Source organism: Panthera tigris, chromosome D1, assembly GCF_018350195.1.
Source record: "Panthera tigris isolate Pti1 chromosome D1, P.tigris_Pti1_mat1.1, whole genome shotgun sequence".
Lineage (NCBI taxonomy): Eukaryota > Metazoa > Chordata > Mammalia > Carnivora > Felidae > Panthera > Panthera tigris.
In genome coordinates this window covers 98,036,797-98,056,387 of record NC_056669.1, presented here as the reverse complement: position 1 = coordinate 98,056,387, position 19,591 = coordinate 98,036,797, and the positions used below count along the sequence as shown (strand labels likewise).

Sequence of the window (19,591 nt, the reverse complement as noted above, 5' to 3'; positions counted from 1 at the left end):
TCAGGTTTATTTTTGGCATCCCGCTAGTCTCTTTTTTGCTTCTATTCTGCCACCTCTTGTTCCCTCTATAGGATCCTTGGCTCCTTCACACACTGTGTTCCCTTAGCACTGTTAACAGCACCTCAGCCATACCGTCCAGTACCACAAAGCCTTCTTCTGCCAAGAGGTTCTCATGCTGGCCTCCTCCCCCACACACCACGTTGAAAACCCCTCTTTATGCAGCTTCTAAGATCGGTGAAAGAAGCATCCTTGATTTGAGCTTATACCTTCCTATGTGTTAGATCCGTAACAAAGGATAATTTTATGTATGTATTTTTCTTTATGACGATTTTATTGAGGGAGTATAAAGCTCACCCTTTGAAAGTGTACAGTGCAGCAGTTCTTAGGATATTTGCATAGTTCTGCAACTCCTACCACTCTGTAACTTTAGAATATTTTCATCACTCCAGCAAGAAACCCCATACCCATCGGCAGTCACTCTCTCTTCCTCCACAAATCCCCCTCGCCACCCACAGTCCCTGGCAACTATTACTCTACTTTCTGTCTCTATACATTACTTCTCATGGACATTTCATAGAATGAAGTGTCTTTTACTTAACTTAGTCTTTTCAAGGTTTGCCCATATCGTAGCATGTATCAACTCTACATTCTTTTTTTTACGGCTGAGTAATATTCCATTGTATGGATATAGAACATTTTATTTACCCGTTTGTGTTGCTACACATTTTGACTATCTCTGAACATTGCATGTACAAGTGTTTGTGTGAACGTGTTTTTCATTCTCTTGGATATATACCTAGAAGTAGAATTGCTGGGTCATATGGTAACTGCGTTTAACTTTTTAAAGAACTGCCAAACTTTTCCAATGTGACTTCACCATTTTGCATTCGTACCGGCAATGCAAGAGAATTCTAATTTCTACACATCCTCACCAACTCCTGTTATTTAAATATTCAAACAGGACAGAGGGAGATACTTATGGGCAAAGGCGTCTCAAGTGCCTTACATCTAGCATCTTCACATTAACATCTTTAAATTGTTTTCACAGCTTCTTCATTCTTCCACTTAAAAGTATACACGTTGTTTGAGTCTCTCAAGTTCTGTTGTGTGTGGTGTGTGCATGAGGGTTGTAGTTTTTTGCAGATAACACTAGTGGGAATGCTGAGTTATACGGTTAGTATGATCATTTATTATGTATTTCAAGATGTGTGTTCAGTACTATTGCAAATAACCGTGAGAGGAGAATAGAGAAATTAATTTTTTAAATTCATAAACTTTTAATGTGCTAACATTGTCATTATTTTGAAACATTGAGTATTTGGTTTTTTCTCTCTTAGCTGTCACTTAGCTACTTTAATTTTTTTTAATGTGTATTTTATTTATTTATTTTGAGAGAGAAAGAGCATGAGTGAGGAAGGGGCAGAGAGAGGGAGAGACAGAATCCCCTGTCAGTGCAGTTGACTGGGGGCTCAAACTCACAAACTGTGAGTTCATGACCTGAGCTAAAATCAAGAGTTGGATGCCCAGCCAACTGAGCCCCCCAGGTGCCCCAGCTACTTTAATTGATAACAAGGATAGAAATTATTTTGTTTCTTTGTTTAAAATTGTTGTTTTTAGCGGCGCTCAGCTGGCTCAGTCAAGAGCATGAGACTCTTGATCATGAGTTTGAGCCTCATTTTGGACACAGATTACTTGAAAAATAAATTAAATAGGGGCACCTGGGTGGCTCAGTTGATTAAGCGTCCGACTTCAGCTCAGCTCATGATCTCACAGTTCAGGAGTTCAAGCCCTGCATGAGGCTCTGTGCTAACAGCTTGAAACCTGGAGCCTGCTTCAGATTCTGTGTCTCCCTCTCTCTCTTTCTCTGCCCCTCACCAACTTGCTCTCTGTCTGTCTCTCAAAAAATAAATTTAAAAAACAATAAAAAATATTTTAAAAATAAAATAAATAAATAAATTTATTTGTCATTTTTAGTTTGGTCATGTTCTTAGTTGTTCCTGTATTACATCTTCAGGCTGCTATAAAAATAAGTAAATCGATGTCTTTGGCTTACTCATAACTTTATGATGCTTATCCTTTGTTCAGGTGATGCAGATGAAGCTTCACATAGTTGCTTTGATTGCCCAGAAAGGGAATTTTTCCAAAACTTCAGCTCAGATTGTCTTGGATGGCCTTGTGGACAAGATTGGAGATGTAAAGTGTGGGAACAATGCAAAAGAAGCTATGACAGCAATAGCCGAAGCTTGCATGTTACCGTGGACAGCCGAACAGGTTAGTAACAGAGCTCTCTTTCCCCAACTTTTCCCAGATTTTTCCCAAATGTTAATTTAAGGTTACTAGTTAAATGGTAGTCCTTTTCTTCTCAAGTCAAACCATTTTTATATTCTGCATTTTTATCCTTACCTTTAATAATATACTGTTGTCTGATAATTAGAATTTATTTTGGCCAAGATATTCTGTTTAAAAATGAGAGGGGCACCTGGGTGGCTCAATCGGTTGAGCCTGAGACTTCGGCTCATGTCATGATCTAACTGTTCGGAGTTCCAGCACCACATCGGGCTCTGTGCTGACAGCTCAGAGCCTGGAGCCTGTTTCAGATTCTGTGCCTCCCTCTCTGTCTCTGCCCTTACCCCATTTGTGCATGCGCACTCTCTCTTGCTCTCACTCTTTCTCAAGTAAATAAACATTAAGAATTAAAATAAAAAAAGATGAGAATAATTTTCTCCTAAGGCATTATAATCCAGAGTGATCACTAAGGAAAAGTTGTAAAGTCAAGAATGCTTTTTAATACTCCTGTTACAAGGGAGCCTGGGTGGCTCAGTCAGTTAAGCATCCAACTCTTTATTTTGGCTCAGATCATGATCTCACGGTTGTGAGATAGAGCCCCACATCATGGATCCTGCTTAAGACTCTCTCTCTCCCTCCCTCCCCTCCCTCCGTCCCTCTGCCCCTCCCCTGCTCACTCACACTCTCCCTCCCTCTTGCTCTCAAAAAAAAAAAAAAAAAAAAATACTATGTCACTTAAGTCATTTTCTTGTGTGAGTTAAATATTTCATTCGTAAGGCATTCTCGTAGTTCTATCGGCGTTGGAAAAGCCACTCCTAATCCACTTCTGCCTTAATGCCATACCACATTTCTGTGAGAAATATGAGAAAAAGCACATATTTGTTTTTGTTTTTTCCCTCTTTCACTCCAGGTTATGTCCATGGCTTTCTCACAGAAGAATCCCAAGAATCAATCAGAAACTCTGAATTGGCTATCAAATGCAATAAAAGAATTTGGTTTTTCTGGGTAAGTCAGAAAGAAATCAGGTACAAAATAATTAAATATTTTGCTAATCTCTAACTGGTGATTCTGTTTGTTCAACTATCTCTGCTATTTCTGAGAAGCCAGAGCTTTTCATATCCACTAACTTTAGAGTTCTCTAAGTTGTTTTTCCTTAAGTGTTAACAATTGTCCCACAGAAAAGCCAGTTCTGAGAAGACCGAGTCAAATGCATTTGGAAATTCTTACATGTAATCACATTTGTTTAGAGAACTATCATGCACCTTGGTGAATTAAGGGCTCTCAAGGTCAGGCAGCAGAGAAGCTTATCTAACTTATTTGCATTTGAACATACTTGTTTAACAAAATTTTATAGAGCTTTCTTTATGCCAGGCGCTTTCTTCTTTTTTTTTTTTTTAATGTTTTATTTATTTATTTTGAGAGAGAACGCGAGCAGGGAGAGGGGGGCAGGGGGGCAGGGAGGGGAGAGAGAGAATCCCAAGCAGGTTCTGTGCTGTCAGTGAGGAGCCAGATGCAGGGCCCCATCCCCCAAACTGAGATCATGACCTGGGCCAAAATCAAGAGTTGGACATTTAACTGACTGAGCCACCCAGGTGCCCTTATGCCAGTCACTTTCTAAATAATAATTCCTTTAATTTCATTCTCATAAAAACTACCTACATGAGGTATTGTTATTCCCATTTTATAAGTGTGGAAATTGGGGCACAGGAAGCTGAAGTAATCTGTCCAAGTCACAGTTCAGAAGTGGCAAAGCCAAGATTTGAATCCAGGCATTCTGTCCAAGAGAGAATACCATAACTGCTATACTATGCAGCCTTTCTACTATGTGCCATGCTGCTTGTTACAACACACCTCTTAATGTCTTGTAAAGTAGTTTTCTATGTTCTACCAAATGAAGAGTTACTAGTCTCGAAGTTATTCAGGTGTCATTCAAGCAAAGGCTTGTGTGTCTGTATTTATAGTTGAGGGTATTGTTAAAATCCCTTCAAAATTGTATAATTTTTGGTGTAAAACTAATCTCCTGGCATGGCATAAAAGCCAGGTGAATGTTTTCCTCTTTTTTTTTTTTTTTTTAATTTTTTTGTTTAATGTTTATTTATTTTTGAGACAGAGACAGAGCATGAACGGGGGAGGGTCAGAGAGAGAGGGAGACACAGAATCTGAAGCAGGCTCCAGGCTCTGAGCTGTCAGCACAGAGCCCGATGCGGGGCTCGAACTCACGGACTGTGAGATCATGACCTGAGCCGAAGTCGGACGCTTAACCGACTGAGCCACCTAGGCGCCCCTGTTTTCCTCTTTTTAATTTGTCCATGATCTTTCATTTATTCAACAACTACATATTGAGCACTTTATGGTGTTTCAGTCATTTGTTCTAGTCCCTAGGAATACATTATAGACAAGATTAAATTCTTGCTTTCATAAGACTCATATTTCAGTAAGAGCAGATGACGATATGTAGTGAAAAGAATATCCGGAGGTACAGGGACAATGGAATAAAAATAAAGGATAAGAAGTTAGGTAGTATTACCTAGGAGTGGTTGGGATGGTCCTTCCTGAGAAAATGACATTTGAGCAGAGACCATTAGGACCTGAGGTGGCTAGCTGTGACAATCTGGGAAAAGATCATTCTAGGCCAAGGGAACAGCAATTGCAAAAGCCCTGTAGTAGGAACATGTGTGATGTATTTAAAAATAGCAAGGAGTGATTGTTTTTCAGTATGTAGCTGAAGGGGAATGAGTTGGGTGGTAGGGAGGAGGAGGAGACAAGATGCAAGAAAGAACAGGGCCAGGTCACTTAGAGCCTCAAAGCTTTGAGTAAGTTCGAAACCACTAGATGGTTTTGAGCAGAAGAGTAGTAGGATCATTTGGACTCTAGTCAGAGAGAACAGATAGTGAGACTCAAGGAGACTAATTAGTAAGCTATTGGCATAATCCTTTAAGAAAATAATAGTGGCTTAGGCATAGTTTGTAGAGATGGAAGCCTTAGGAGTCAGAATATATTTGAGAGAACTGAACAGGAAAATGGGTATAGGAGAGAGAGGAGTCAAGGATGGCCTGAGCAAATGGAGGAATGATGTAGTTCTTTGCTGAAGTAGGGAAGACCGTGGGAAGAATAGGATTTGGGTTTAGGGTGTGGACAGGAGTTTTGACCTTAAGAGATGTGTGACACCTACTAGACATTCTAAGGAAAATGTTTCAAAGGCTACATGGATATATGAATGGAGTTCAGGAGAGAGGTCATCAATGGGATTTAGGAGCAATGAGCATGCAGACAGTATTTAATGCTCACTTTAAATGAGTCTAGAAACAGAATAAGTGAGACTTGGGGACATAGCCAAAGGGAGCCAGTCCTAGAGTCTTGGCTTTATAAAACTGTTGAGTAGCAGTGCCTGGGTGGCTCAGTTGGTTAACCATCCAACTCTTGATCTTGGCTCAGGTCATGGTCTCATGGTTTGTGAGTTCGAGGCCTGCATCAGGCTCTGTGCTGACAGTGAGGAGCCTGCTTGGGATTCTCTTTCTCCTTCTCTTTCTGCCCCTCCCCTGCTTGTGTGCATACGCCTTCTCTCTCTCTCTCTCTCTCTCTTTCAAAATAAATAAAAATAAAATTCTGTTGAGTATTTTGAGGGTTTCATTTGTTAATTCTAAATGTTATTTCTTCTAGGCTGAATGTGAAAGCTTTCATTAGCAATGTGAAGACAGCTCTTGCTGCAACAAACCCAGTGAGTACATACCAGCATATGCAGGAACATTGCAGCCATCCCTGTGGTTCTGTTCTCATTTAGAAAGTTCTTTTTGCTCTGTCTGCCAGGCTGTGAGGACTTCCGCCATCACCCTGCTTGGTGTGATGTATCTGTATGTTGGCCCCTCTTTGCGAATGTTCTTTGAAGATGAGAAGCCTGCCCTCCTCTCCCAGATAGATGCAGAATTTGAGAAGGTAAAGTTCCCAGAAATGATACAATCCATTGGTAGACATGAGAATGCTCATATTAGTTAAGTGTAAGCTTTTAACCCTTTGGAATGAAGAATATATATGTATTTATTTTTATATGCATAAAATACCCTGGGAAGAGTTCATAAGAAATTGATGGCTTTGTCTGTGAGGCAGCCAACTGGATAGCTGTGGTACAGGAGGGGAGATTTTCCTCTTTAGGTCTTTTGTACCTTTGGGTATCAAACATTTTGAATATGCTGCCTATTCAGAAAGCATACTAATTAACATTTAAAATAAATTTAAATAAAAGAAACTTGACCTTCCTTGAATAAACTTTTTAATTGAAATGGCTGAGTTTGGGCAGACTTGCTCTGTATTTCTTGGGCTTACAAGTCAAAAGACAGCTTTATGATTGAAAAGTCAGATTCTAATAGGTTTGTATAAAAATGCCTTTTGCTAGATAGTCTCAAATTTGGAATCTAGGAATTAAAATACATACTGTGTAAATATTAAGTAGTATGAAAGAGTAGGAAAGTTTGACATAGTCCCATTCTCTAACTTGTTTGCTCTCATACCCTTCATCAAGTTCATTGGACTCACTGATTTGTTTGTGTGTAGATGCAGGGACAGAGCCCACCTGCTCCAACCAGAGGGATTTCCAAACACAGCATAAGTGGTACAGATGAAGGAGAAGATGGAGATGAACCAGATGAGGGGGGCAATGATGTTGTGGATCTTTTGCCGAGGACAGAAATCAGGTAGGTTTGTTGCAAATGGTTTATTGGATTTTTGTAGCAGTTTTTTTGTTTGTTTGTTTGTTTTGTTTTGTTTTTTGTTTTGTTTTAGTGAATTCCTAATGGTACCTTCTCTTTCTCAGTCAAGAGTACTTCTGTGACATAATTATTTCTTTAGGAGTCTGGAATTAAAGATTCCATCCTTGCTTTTTCAGTGATAAAATCACTTCAGAGTTGGTGTCTAAGATTGGTGACAAGAATTGGAAGATCAGGAAAGAAGGTCTAGATGAAGTGGCAGGTATTATCAATGAAGCCAAATTTATCCAACCGAATATAGGTGAACTGCCAACTGCCTTGAAGGGTCGACTCAATGATTCAAATAAAATCTTGGTACGTAGAACATATATACCTGTTCTTTTTCTCTCCCTCCCTTCTTCTCTGAAGGAAGTCCCTTTTAAATACTAACCTTCATCTGCAAAAAAAAAAAATGGGTGGTCACTTTATTTTCTTTGAACTAGAAATAGCTTCCTTTAATCTCTTAAGTGTGCCTCCAGATAGGTTGGTAGACGGCAGGTTTATTAATCAAATTTTCATGAATCTCAGATTTGCTTTTTATAGGACTCTAATATTAAATATCTTTATATAAAACTGCTCGTAATACATATAAACATGCTTAATTTCTAATTTTTAAATTTGGGTTTTTATGTGAGAATTTTCTTAAGCTAGGCTTTACCTTTAAAATTATAAAATTACCCTCTCTGTTGTAAAATTCTTTTTTTTTTTTTTTTTTTGTTTATTTTTGAGAGAGAGAATCCAAATCAGGCTCTGCGCTGTCAGCACAAAGCCTGACATGGGGCTTGAACCCAGGAACTGTGAGATCATGACCTAAGCCAAAGTCAGACACTCAATTGACTGAGCCACTCAGATGCCCCTGGTCTAAAATTCTCGTACTCAAGCTTTATGAACTGATGATGAAAGGCCACCACCTAAAAATTAACCATAAGCTAATTAGAATAGCATCATAACAAACTGACTTCCCTGTCTCTTAAATAGGCCCAAAACTTTCTATTGCAATGACTACTTAGCAGCAAACTTAAAAAACTTTGAACATAGCCTGCTCATGGTTTCAAGTGTTGGTTCTTTCCCACTTAGGTGCAACAAACATTGAATATCCTCCAGCAGCTGGCCGTAGCAATGGGACCAAATATCAAGCAACATGTGAAGAACTTAGGCATCCCTATCATCACAGTCCTTGGAGACAGCAAGGTAAGCCTGACTCCTGACCTCACTCCTTTTTGGAATAGGCCAGACATGTTCGTGGGCTAAGAATAATTCTTAGATGTACATGTAAGAGTACACATACACAGTCTATAAACTTTGCAGGGAAGAGAACATTAGAAGGAAAATAGTAAACATCTTTACCTCCAGGAAATATGAAGGTGAACAGATAGATCACTAGCTTTGTGACCCTTAGATAAGTTATTTATCTTCTTTGAGGTTCAGTGTTGTTATCTATGAAATTTCATTGCTATAGAACTAAATAATCTGTACCTAAGATACCTATTAGTGTCTCCTATAGTGTGCACTCAAAAAATGTTGGCTATTAGGATTATGACATCGTTGTTATAAGTGCTGTTAAAAAGAGTGAATAAGTTTATGAATTTGGGGGTCCTTTATTTTCCACCTTGTTCTGGACCACTGGAGCAGAATCTTCCAGTACTTGCAGTTTCACAGTCCTAGAATCAGTCTCCTTGAAAGTAGCAAGCCTCATATTTAGCCCTAGATTGAATATTTGAATGTGTCTTTATTTTTGTGCAATTCATTTAATGTGATATTTTAATGGGATATTTTAATGGGATATTTTAATATTTTTCATGTCAGTAAGTCCTCATGCTACAAATGCAAATTAATAGGAAAACGTAAGTGTTCGGGCAAATTGTTAGTAATTTGATTCTAACTCTTGAGTTTTCTACCATGTGGAATCACATTCTTTAGCAGATAACCATGGATATAACAGTCCCAGAGATTCAGGGAACAGAACCTCTGAGTTAATTCCTCTTACATGATATGTTATACCCAGGTGACTGTTTTTGTCTGATTTAACCGACAAGATCTTTACAATGGAGTTTTATGTTTCTACTTTAGATTTTCAGTACAACCATAGAACTAGATTCTGTGTCAGAGAAGTTGATTCCAAGTATGTTCATGTGGACCTTAGAGAAACCTCCATTGTTCATATCCCCAAAGTAACAACCTTTTTCACTCCCTATCTCCAAACCATAACTGATACTATCTTTACTAATTTTCTCCTCCCTTCAGAACAATGTTCGGGCGGCTGCCCTAGCGACTGTGAATGCTTGGGCAGAACAGACAGGCATGAAGGAATGGCTGGAGGGAGAAGATCTTTCTGAAGAACTCAAAAAGGAAAATCCTTTCTTGAGGCAAGAGGTAAGTACTACATATACAATGTGTTTACTCATGTCTTTTACCTTCTTAGGTGTGGACCTGCCTAATAAATATGCGTGTAGAGGTAGAATTGAGTTTCATTATGAAACAGTTAATAAAATGAAACCAAATTCCTGGAGCTTTTATACTCATGTACCTCTTTTTTTCCCCCCTTTCATATACTTTAAAAAAAATTTTTTTTTTCTTTTTTAATTTATTTATTTTTGAGAGAGAGAGGAGACACAGATTCCAAAGCAAGCTCCAGGCTCCGAGCTGTCAGCACAGAGCCTGATGCGGGGCTTGAACTCACGTATTGCAAGATCATGACCTGAGCCAGAAGTCAGATGCTTAACTGACAGAGCTACCCAGGCACACCTCATATACTTTTTTTAACAATAAAAATTATTTTTTGAGAGAGAGGACACAGTGAGTAAGGGGTTGAGAGAGAGAAGAGGGGTTTACCAGAACTTGTGTTTTACCCAAAGTGGGGCTCAAACTCACCTCATGTGGGACTCAAACTCACAAACTGTAAGATCATGACCTGAGCCAAAGTCAGGTGCTTAACGACTGAGCCACCCAGGCACCCTAAAAATAGAATTTTTTAAAGGACTAGCCTTTTTGTGAAATTTTCTCTTTTCTTGAACTCAAGGTTCAAGAGGTTTTAATCAGAACATAAAAATAGAATTCAACATTCAAAAATCCATCAGTACCAACAAGCCAAAGAAGAAAAATCATATAATTGTATCAGTTGACACAAAAAAAGGATTTGAGAAAATCCAGCATCTATTCATGACAAAAACTCTGAGCAAGTTAGTAATAGAAGAGAACTACGTCTTCTTGCTAAAGCGCATCTACAAAAAACTTATGTAGGTAATGTCATACTTAGTGGTGAAAGACTGAATGCTTTCCTCCTACGATTAGAAATGATATGTTTTCACTACTGTTAATCAGCATAGTCTGGCAAGTTCTGGGCACTGCAGCGATGCAAGAAAAAGAAATGGAAGACGGGGCGCCTGGGTGGCTCAGTCAGTTGAGCATACACTCTTGATTTTGGCTCAGGTCATGTTTCCAGGGTCATGGGATCGAGCCCTGCTTTGGGCTTCACCCTGAACACTGAGTATGGAGCCTATTTGAGGTCCTCTCTCTTTCCCCCTCTTCCTCTCTATCTCTGCCCCTCTCTCCCCCCTCTCTCCCCAAAAAAGGAAAAAATTAAAAAAAAAAAAAAAAGATGAAAGGTTGGAAAAAAAATAAGTGAAACTATCCTTAATTGCAGATAACATGACTGTCTACATAGAAAATCCTAAGGAATCTACAAGTAAACTCCTAGAGCTAATAAATGAGTTCAGTAAGACTGCAGGATACAAAATTAACACACAAAAATCAATCACATTTCTTTATAATACAGTGTATATACAGAAACTGAAATGAAAGACAGGACCATTTACAATCACTCCAAAGAAAATGAAATCCTTACATGTACACTTAGCAAAACAACTACAGAGTGAGTGTGTATACTGAAAATTACAGAATACTGTTGAAAGAATTCATCTATTTAGGAAGACCCAAATAGATGGAAAGACATGCCATGTTCATAGATGGGAAGGCTCAATGTAGCAGGGATGTCACTTCTCCCCAAATTGATCTATAGGTTTAATGTAATTCCCACCAAACTTGCAGCAAGTTTTTTTATAGAGACAGGTTTATCCTAAAATTTATATTCTAGCTAAAACAATCTTGACAAAGAAGCAAAACATGGAAATAATCACTCTACCATATATTAAGACTCACGTATTGTTAACATAATCAAGAAACTGGTATGGGTGGTCGGGGGAGGAGAGGACAGACACAGGTCAATAGAACTGAAGAGGAAACCAAGAAATAGACCCACACAAATCTGATCAACTAATTTTTGACTAAGTTGCCAAAGTAATTTAGTGCAGGAAGGCTGGCCTTTTCAACAAGTGATTCTAGAGCCTTTGACATCTATAGATAGAACAATAAACCTCAACCTAAACCTTTCATTTAACACAAAAATTAACTCAAAATGGATCATGGACTTAAATGTAGAACATAAAACTGTAGAACTTTTAAAGATAACATCAGTGAAAACCTTCAGAATACAGAAATTCTTCAGGCAAAGAATTCTTAGACTTGACACCAAAACCACAATCCCATCAAAGGGAGAACTTGGTAAGTTGGACCTCATTAAAAATTAAGAACTTTTACTGTGCAAAAGACCATGTGAAGATGATGAAAGTCAGCTACAGAGCAGGAGACAATATTTATAAACTTTACATCCAATAAAGGACCATTACTTAGAATATGTATGTAAAGAATTCTCAAAACAGTAAAAAAAAAAAAAAAAAAAAAAATCTAATTAGAAAATGAGCAAGGGGGGCCTGGGTGGCTCAGTCGGTTGAGCATCCAACTTGATCTCAGCTCAGGTCATGAATTCGAGCCCCACGTTGGGCTTCACGATGGGCATGAAGCCTACTTAAAAAAAAAGAAAACAGAAAATGGGCAAAAGATGGGGCATCTGGCTTGTTCAGTCAGAGAGCATGCAACTCTTGATCTCAGGGTCATGAGTTCAAGCCCATATTGGACGTAGAGCCTACTTTTAAAAAAAAAAAGGAAAGGAAATGTGCAAAAGACATGAACAGATGTTTTACAGAAGAGGATATGCAGCTGGCAAATAAGCCCATGAAAGTTGTTCAGTAGTATTAGCAATAAGGGAAATGCAAATTAAAACTACAGTGACACATCCCTATGCAACTATCAGAATTACTAAAATAAAGAAAGTAATAATACCAGATGCTGGCAAGGATGTAGAGAAATTTGAACATTCTGTTAGAGGAAATGTAAAATGGTACAGCCACTCTGGGAAAAGAGTTTAGCTTTTTATAAAACTAAATATGTAGTTACTATATGACCCAGTGATTTTGATCTTATACATTTATTCTGTAAAAATGAAAATTTATGGGGGTGCCTGAGTGGCACAGTTGGTTAAGCTCCCAACTCTTTGATCTCAGCTCAAGTTATGATCTCTCGGTTGGAGTGTTCGAGCCCCACATTGAGCTCTTTGTGGATAGTGTGGAGGCTGCTTGAGATTCTTTCTCCCTCTCTCTCTTTGCCTCTCCCCCACTTGTGCTCTCTCTCAAAATAAATAAAAAATATATTCTAAAAAAAAATAAAATCTTGACTGTGGTGGCAGATGTACTAACGTGTGATAAAAGTGTACAGAACTAAATGTACACACAGTCACAAATGAGAATAGTAAAGCTGGGGATGTCTGAACAAGATCAGTGGATTGTATCAGTGTCAGTATCCTGCTAGTTATACTATAATATACTTTTGTATACAGCTACTGTTAGTGGAAACTGAGCAAAATGTGCACAGGATCTCTGTATTAACTTCTTATAACTCCATGTAACTATAATCATTTCAATAAAAACTTCAGTTAAAAAATAAATACAGGGGCGCCTGGGTGGCTCAGTTGATTAAGCGTCCAATTCTTGGTTTTGGCTCAGGTCATTCATTCTCTCATAGCTCATAGGTTTGAGCCCCATGTCGGGCTCTTGCATTGCCAGTGCAGAGCCTGCTTGGGATTCTATCTCCCTTTCTCTCTGCCCCTCTCCCGCTTATGTGCACTCTCTCTCTCTCAAAATAAATTTTAAAAAAATTAATAAAGACTTAAAAAATACATACAGATATGAATTATTTTAAAGGAATAGAGAGAAACTGTCGATGTAAGGCTGAAATAGAAGTTGTAGTAGAATTTGTCCTCTTCTGATCAAATCAGTGTTCTGCATCTTCTCTACTGAATAATTCTTAGAAATTTTAAAGAAGTGAAGTGAAAGTTTTTCATCTTTAAAATGCATTAACAACTATTAAAGCTTTATAATTTAATGCCCAACTATGGTCCAGGGAACCATGTTTTTATCTGTAGGAAGATTATCTTCTTTGTGTCTATTATTTAAGTATAGTAAATTTCTTGAACAATAAAAATTACTGATTTTATTTTGGAAAGTTGTAGTGTAAGAACTCATTCAGTGTTTCGTACTGATGGAATCATTAAGCCTAAGATCGTAAGTGATACTTTCCCACTTGAAGTGTGTCACTGGTCTTTGTTTCCTTTGGCAGCTTCTGGGCTGGTTGGCTGAGAAACTGCCGAGTCTTCGTTCCACCCCCACAGACCTCATCCTTTGTGTTCCTCATCTCTACTCCTGCCTGGAGGACCGTAATGGAGATGTGCGGAAGAAGGCCCAAGATGCCTTGCCATTCTTCATGATGCACTTGGGATATGAGAAAATGGCCAAGGCCACTGGGAAACTAAAGGTACTGCTTCCTGTTGTTGCTGCTGTTAAAAGCCATTAGAAAAATATTGAACATGAATTGATATCGGCAGGAGATCATATTACCTCCTAAGAGTTTCACTTGAAATCCCAAGGCAGCAAAAATGTAATATTTAACAGTGTGTAGAACTCAAAGAACCTTACTCTGCAGAAAATTGTGACCTTCTAGAATGGTAGCTAATTTAGTGTGACTTCATAATGTGTGTTATTTCTCTTGCACTGTGTGCCGCCTCCCTTATTTCATTGATATTTCAAAAGTAGGAGCTCAAGGATGTGTTTGACAGCAGCTCTGTTAGTAAGCATAGTATGAGTGTATCATGTCTGTGACCTCTCACCTCTCCTGTTACATTGTCTCCCTAGCCAACTTCTAAAGATCAGGTACTGGCCATGCTAGAGAAAGCCAAAGCTAACATGCCAGCCAAGCCTGCTGCATCTGCTAAAGCAGCTTCCAAACCGATGGGAGGGTCAGCTCCATCCAAATTCCAGCCAGCTTCAGGTAATGGTATTTTGAGAGGGTTAAGCCCAGGGGAACTCGAAAAAGAAATCAAGCTTTCATTTTTTACCATTTTCCCTAACAGCTTAGATCGTAGGCCTGCCCTCCCGCCCGCCCTCTTTACCCTCCTACCACAAACACTTGAGAAGTTTTATGCTATGAACTATGCTGAAGGTATGAAGATGATTAATTTGGTTTCCAAGTCCAAAAAAGGGGTTTGGAATAATGTATTGAAATACTCCAGAAAGCAAGTGCTCCATCTTATTTTTAAGGTTTCTATACTGTTTTCTGCTATTGGATATTATAGTTAGAGGGGGAACTGGGACCATCTAGTTTAATCCCCTTTATTAACAGATGAAGAAACCCAGAAGATCAAGTGACTGGTACAGGGACAACCAGTCAGTGCCTGAATTCACCAGCATAGAATTCCTCTTTCTCATTCCCAAATGGGTCCTCCTTCCACTGCACTGCCCATTTGTTGATCCATTCTAACATTTACTAATCATTTAGAGAAAATTCTTGGTTTCTTCACCCTGATGTTAAAATTCCATTGTGTATAAATACAACTCTACTCTTTAACCCCTTCTCTACTATTTTATTATTAAATAAAATAATATTATTCTGTTTAGGGGGGTAGAAACTGTTGATGCTACAGAGTTAGAAATCTTACATGTGTAAAACTGTTGGTATCAAAGTATGTATTCAATTACACCATTTGTTGGAATCTTTCTATATGATAAATACCGAGTATCAACGATGACAGGCCCTGTCCTTAAGGATGTATCAATCTAGGGAAAAGGTTTCTTAACTGCTATTTAGAAAATAGTTTTAAAACTTCAGCTTAGGGGTGCCTGGGTGGCTCAGTCGGTTAAGCATCCGACTTCGGCTCAGGTTATGATCTCACAGTTCGTGGGTTCAAGCCCCCCATCGGGCTCTGTGATGACAGCTTAGAGCCTGGAGCCTGCTTCAAATTCTGTGTTTCCCCCTCTCTCTGTTCCTCCCCCACTCATGCTCTGTCTCTCTCTCTCTCTCTTTCACAAATAAATAAAAACATTAATTAAAAAAATTAAAAAAAAAACTTCAGCTTAAATGTTGGCAAAGCAGATGTAGATTTATTGAGTTAATTTCATAGGGTTATGCTTAAAAAGAAGTCAGGCTGAAAAAAGATTAGGAAAAAAAAAATCTAACTGAAAATGCTTGCTAAATTGACACATTTAAAACTGTAGGCCTTCTCGTCATTATATATTTAACCTGCTCAGAACAAAGTGATACTAGAGTTTATATTTATAGTAGATCCCTTTTTTTCTCAAAGCACCTGTTGAAGATTCTGTTTCCAGCACTGTAGAACCCAAGCCTGATCCAAAAAAGGCCAAAGCTCTAGGAGTTTCCTCTAAAGCAAAGGTATGTTAACTCTGCATACTTAGATGTAGAATTGCTTTTAAGTGTGTTTTATGCACAATGTCATTCTATTAGGAAAGATCATATTATGCATGAAAAACATTACCACTCTTGATCTTATCAAATTATAAAGTTAATTATGTGTGGCTTGTTTTAAATAAGGCCCCAAAACAGAGACATCCTGCTCTCAAGAGGTGCTGTCATGGGTTTTGTCATGCAGACCTTTGGGGAAGATTTGCAGTAGTGAAGAAAGAAGTCCTATGTAGCTCTGGCAGAATCACTTAGGCTGAGTCTGATTTAAGAAAAGGAAGGTAGTGATCAGCTTCCTTCAAACTTGGCACAGTTAAGTCATCGTGCTAGAAGGTATCCTAATTAGTCTACAAGGAAATACCGTCTGTCCCTGCACCAGTGGGACTTATTTTGATGAATCACCAGTCCCTTTAGCATCCATGCAGAGTTGGACATTTAAAGAAATATATGTTCAGGGGCACATGGGTGGCTCAGTCGGTTAGGTGTCTGACTCGGCTCAGGTCATGATCTCACAATTCATCATTTTGAGCCCCACGTCGGGCTCTGTGCTGACAGTATGGAGCCTGAAGCCTGCTTTGAGATCTGTGTGTGTGTGTGTGTGTCTCTCTCTCTCTCTCTCTCTCTCTCTCTCTCTCTGCCCCTTCTCTACTAGCACTCTGTCTCCTCTTTCTCAAACATAAATAAACATTAAAAAAAATAATTAAAAAGATAGGGGAACCTGGTGGCTCAGTCAGTTGGGTGGCCAACTTCGGCTCAGGTCATGATCTCATGGTCTGTGAGTTCAAGCCCCGCATCGGTCTCTGTGCTGACAGCTCAGAGTATGGAGCCTGCTTCAGATTCTGTATCTCCCTTTCTCTCTGTCCCTCTCCCACTCATGCTCAGTCTCTCTCGCTCTCAAAAATAAACAAACATAAAATTAAAAATAAAATAAAGAAATATGTTCGAATGCTTAACTTTAAATATTTCGGGGAGGGGGCAGAGGGCAGAAATCTCCTGGGAATCTTTTTATTTCATTAAGTTTTTGAATCACAGCAAATTGTCATCAGTTTCTATACCAAGATTCAGAACCTATCACCGTATTCAGAGTATTGATTAAAACTTATATAAGAAAATTGCAGAGGGGCGCCTGGGTGGCGCAGTCGGTTAAGCGTCCGACTTCAGCCAGGTCACGATCTCGCGGTCTGTGAGTTCGAGCCCCGCGTCAGGCTCTGGGCTGATGGCTCGGAGCCTGGAGCCTGTTTCCGATTCTGTGTCTCCCTCTCTCTCTGCCCCTCCCCTGTTCATGCTCTGTCTCTCTCTGTCCCAAAAATAAATAAAAAAAAAAAAAAACAAAAAAAAAAAGTTGAAAAAAAAAAAGAAAAAAAGAAAATTGCAGAACTGTACGGTTGGTAGTAAATATAATAGCAAATATACATAGAGAAAACCATCTAATCAATTACATGTAACTAATGAAAAAAATGCCAGACTAAGAACCATTTTATTACCTAGTGCATTTATTATTATATGTCAGATACAATGGGCACTCTGGCTATTCATCTGAATATTACAGTTATTTTTCCATATGCATGGTCCTTTAACTCAATGAGTTAAATAGGTAATTATCTTCTAAGCTGTCCAATGAAGCTGTTCTTTTCCTGTCCTCCCCCACTGTCCTCATCCCAAATTTAACAAGTGCTTATTTTAGTATTTTGGTCACATGTGCTTTGAAGTATTTTTGACTCTGTTCTTAATGCTATACCGCCCCCCCCCCCCCACAAGTCTTTTGCAGTTTACAGTTTCACATAAATGATCTCATACTTGTTTTGACTGAATGACTTCAGTGTTTGAACTAGAAAGAAATTCTGGCCTACTAGAAATACTGGACTCTTCCTACATTTTTGTTAATAATGGTTCCTGTTTTAAAATTAAATATACATAGTGAGGTTCACTATTTTCTTTTCCATCTGATACAAAAATTCAAACTCTTGGATTATTTTTCAAAACCACTTTAATAACTTAAAATGTTTCTAGCAAGTTTCCCTAGAATCAAGTTCAGAGACTCTCAGGTATAGCTATATGATAGAGATATATTTACTTTTATTTTTTTAAGTTTATTTATATATTTTGAGGGAGAGGGAGAGAGCGTTGGGCGGGGGGGAGGAGCAGAGAGAGAGAATCCCAGGCAGCTTCTGTACTGTCAGTGCAGAGCTCAGTGCAGGGTTAGAACTCACAAACCATGAGATCATGACCTGAGCTGAAGTCCAGGACGCTTAACCGACGGAGCCACCCAGGTGCCCCTAGAGATATATTTTATATTCAGAGAAACAGAAAAGCTTTCTCAACTAAATGATGTGAAGTGTGTGAATGTCATTCAAAATGTCATTAATATGGAAGTCATTAATATGGAAAACCATAAATGGTGTTGAAGATTTCAAGAAAGAACTGTCCAATAAACAAAGGCTGTGACCCAAACCAATGACAGGTAATAGAGTTTTTCCAGCTATGTTGCGTGCCAGTCTAAGGACTAACCAACAGTTACCTGAGAATGCTATTAGAAACATTTCTGAAAAACCTGTACAAAAACATAACGTGCACAATTCTGTGACTTATCTGTTTCTGTCATGGAGAATACAATGTGGAGAGTGTATGGTTTTTATAGTGCGCTCTTACTGGGCAGCACCATCACATTCCTAACCAATATTCCCTGAACCTTGGCTGTAGAGTGCACAAGGAAAGAAAGTGCCCAGCAAAACCAGCTTAAAGGAAGATGAAGACAAATCTGGTCCTATCTTCATTGTTGTTCCAAATGGAAAGGAGCAAAGAATGAAAGATGAAAAAGGATTAAAGGTAAGAAAGGGATAAGAATCCTCAGTAGGTTTTTGCTTTTTTGTTTTGCTTTGTAATCAAGAATAGCTTTGCTGTCTGGAATTCATTTCATTGTGAACTATGTAACAATGAACTAAATCTTTTGCTTATAAATTATGGCTTATTTCTCTAAGACGGCTCTATGGGAGCATTAGTTCCTACCAAAGGAACTATGGAATGGAGCTACTGCCTATTCTTCCTCCAAATGGAAAGAAATAAAAGTTGTTTTAATTTTTATAATTGAAGAATGGGAAGTATTCATTGATTTTTGTCAACTACACATAGGTAATAGGCCACTCGTTTAATCCTTCTTGTGCCTGATATCATAAAAGCCAGATTTGGTGACTGTATCTGCTTAGTTCGGTCATTTCTCTTTTGATTTATTTTAGTATTAGGCAGTTAAATTTTTTTTGTTACAATATATACATGTTGTTGTTTTTCTTAATTCAAACAATATGAAATATGCAGAGAGTAGTGTGAGAAGCACGTCACCCCTTCTAGTCCTCCTCCATAGGAAGGACATTATTACCAGTGCTCTTGTGTGTTACTCCAGAAGTGTCAATATTTCATGCAATACGATCATATATGTATAAATATATGGCCTGCCTTTTATGCACAGGGGAACATGCCATATTCTTTGTTCTGTGTTTTATTCTTTTCTTTTAATGATGTTCGAAATATCTTAAAGGCTATTCATATCTGCGTGTTTATATGCATTCATTCTTTTTATTGGTACATCATATGTATGTACCTTTCTTTATCCCCAACCTACAATGTAAACATTTAGGTTGCTTCTAGTCTTTCAGTGTTATAAACTACACTGTCATAAGCATCTTTGAATGTAGGCATTTGTGCATATGTGTGAATATATCTTTATTAAACTCCTCCTAGAATGGTGTGTATTTTTTAAATTTTGATAGCTATTTCAAATTTTCCCCTTATTGAAATTGTACCAACAGTGTCTACCATGTTATACAATAATAGAGCATTGGTCTTTGTAGTGAGAACTGCTGAATGTTATTCTATTCCTAGATTTTAAGAGTTAAGCTTCCAGAAGTATGACAGCTCAAGAATACATT

General features: G+C 38.3%; 1 protein-coding gene across 5 annotated transcripts in view; it reads left to right on the top strand.

The window, feature by feature from the left end:
- CKAP5 (cytoskeleton associated protein 5) overlaps positions 1–19,591 on the top strand; it is a 112,995-nt gene that overhangs the window by 68,232 nt on the left and 25,172 nt on the right. For all 5 annotated transcript variants that reach the window (XM_007082125.3, XM_042957780.1, XM_015537545.2 and 2 more), the window contains exons 17-28: positions 2,086–2,271; positions 3,197–3,291; positions 5,947–6,004; positions 6,094–6,219; positions 6,835–6,974; positions 7,166–7,340; positions 8,103–8,216; positions 9,270–9,398; positions 13,536–13,730; positions 14,108–14,243; positions 15,553–15,641; positions 18,369–18,494. In XM_007082125.3, coding sequence (XP_007082187.1) covers positions 2,086–2,271; positions 3,197–3,291; positions 5,947–6,004; positions 6,094–6,219; positions 6,835–6,974; positions 7,166–7,340; positions 8,103–8,216; positions 9,270–9,398; positions 13,536–13,730; positions 14,108–14,243; positions 15,553–15,641; positions 18,369–18,494 — 1,569 coding nt within the window. The remainder of the gene's footprint in view (positions 1–2,085; positions 2,272–3,196; positions 3,292–5,946; positions 6,005–6,093; positions 6,220–6,834; positions 6,975–7,165; positions 7,341–8,102; positions 8,217–9,269; positions 9,399–13,535; positions 13,731–14,107; positions 14,244–15,552; positions 15,642–18,368; positions 18,495–19,591) is intronic.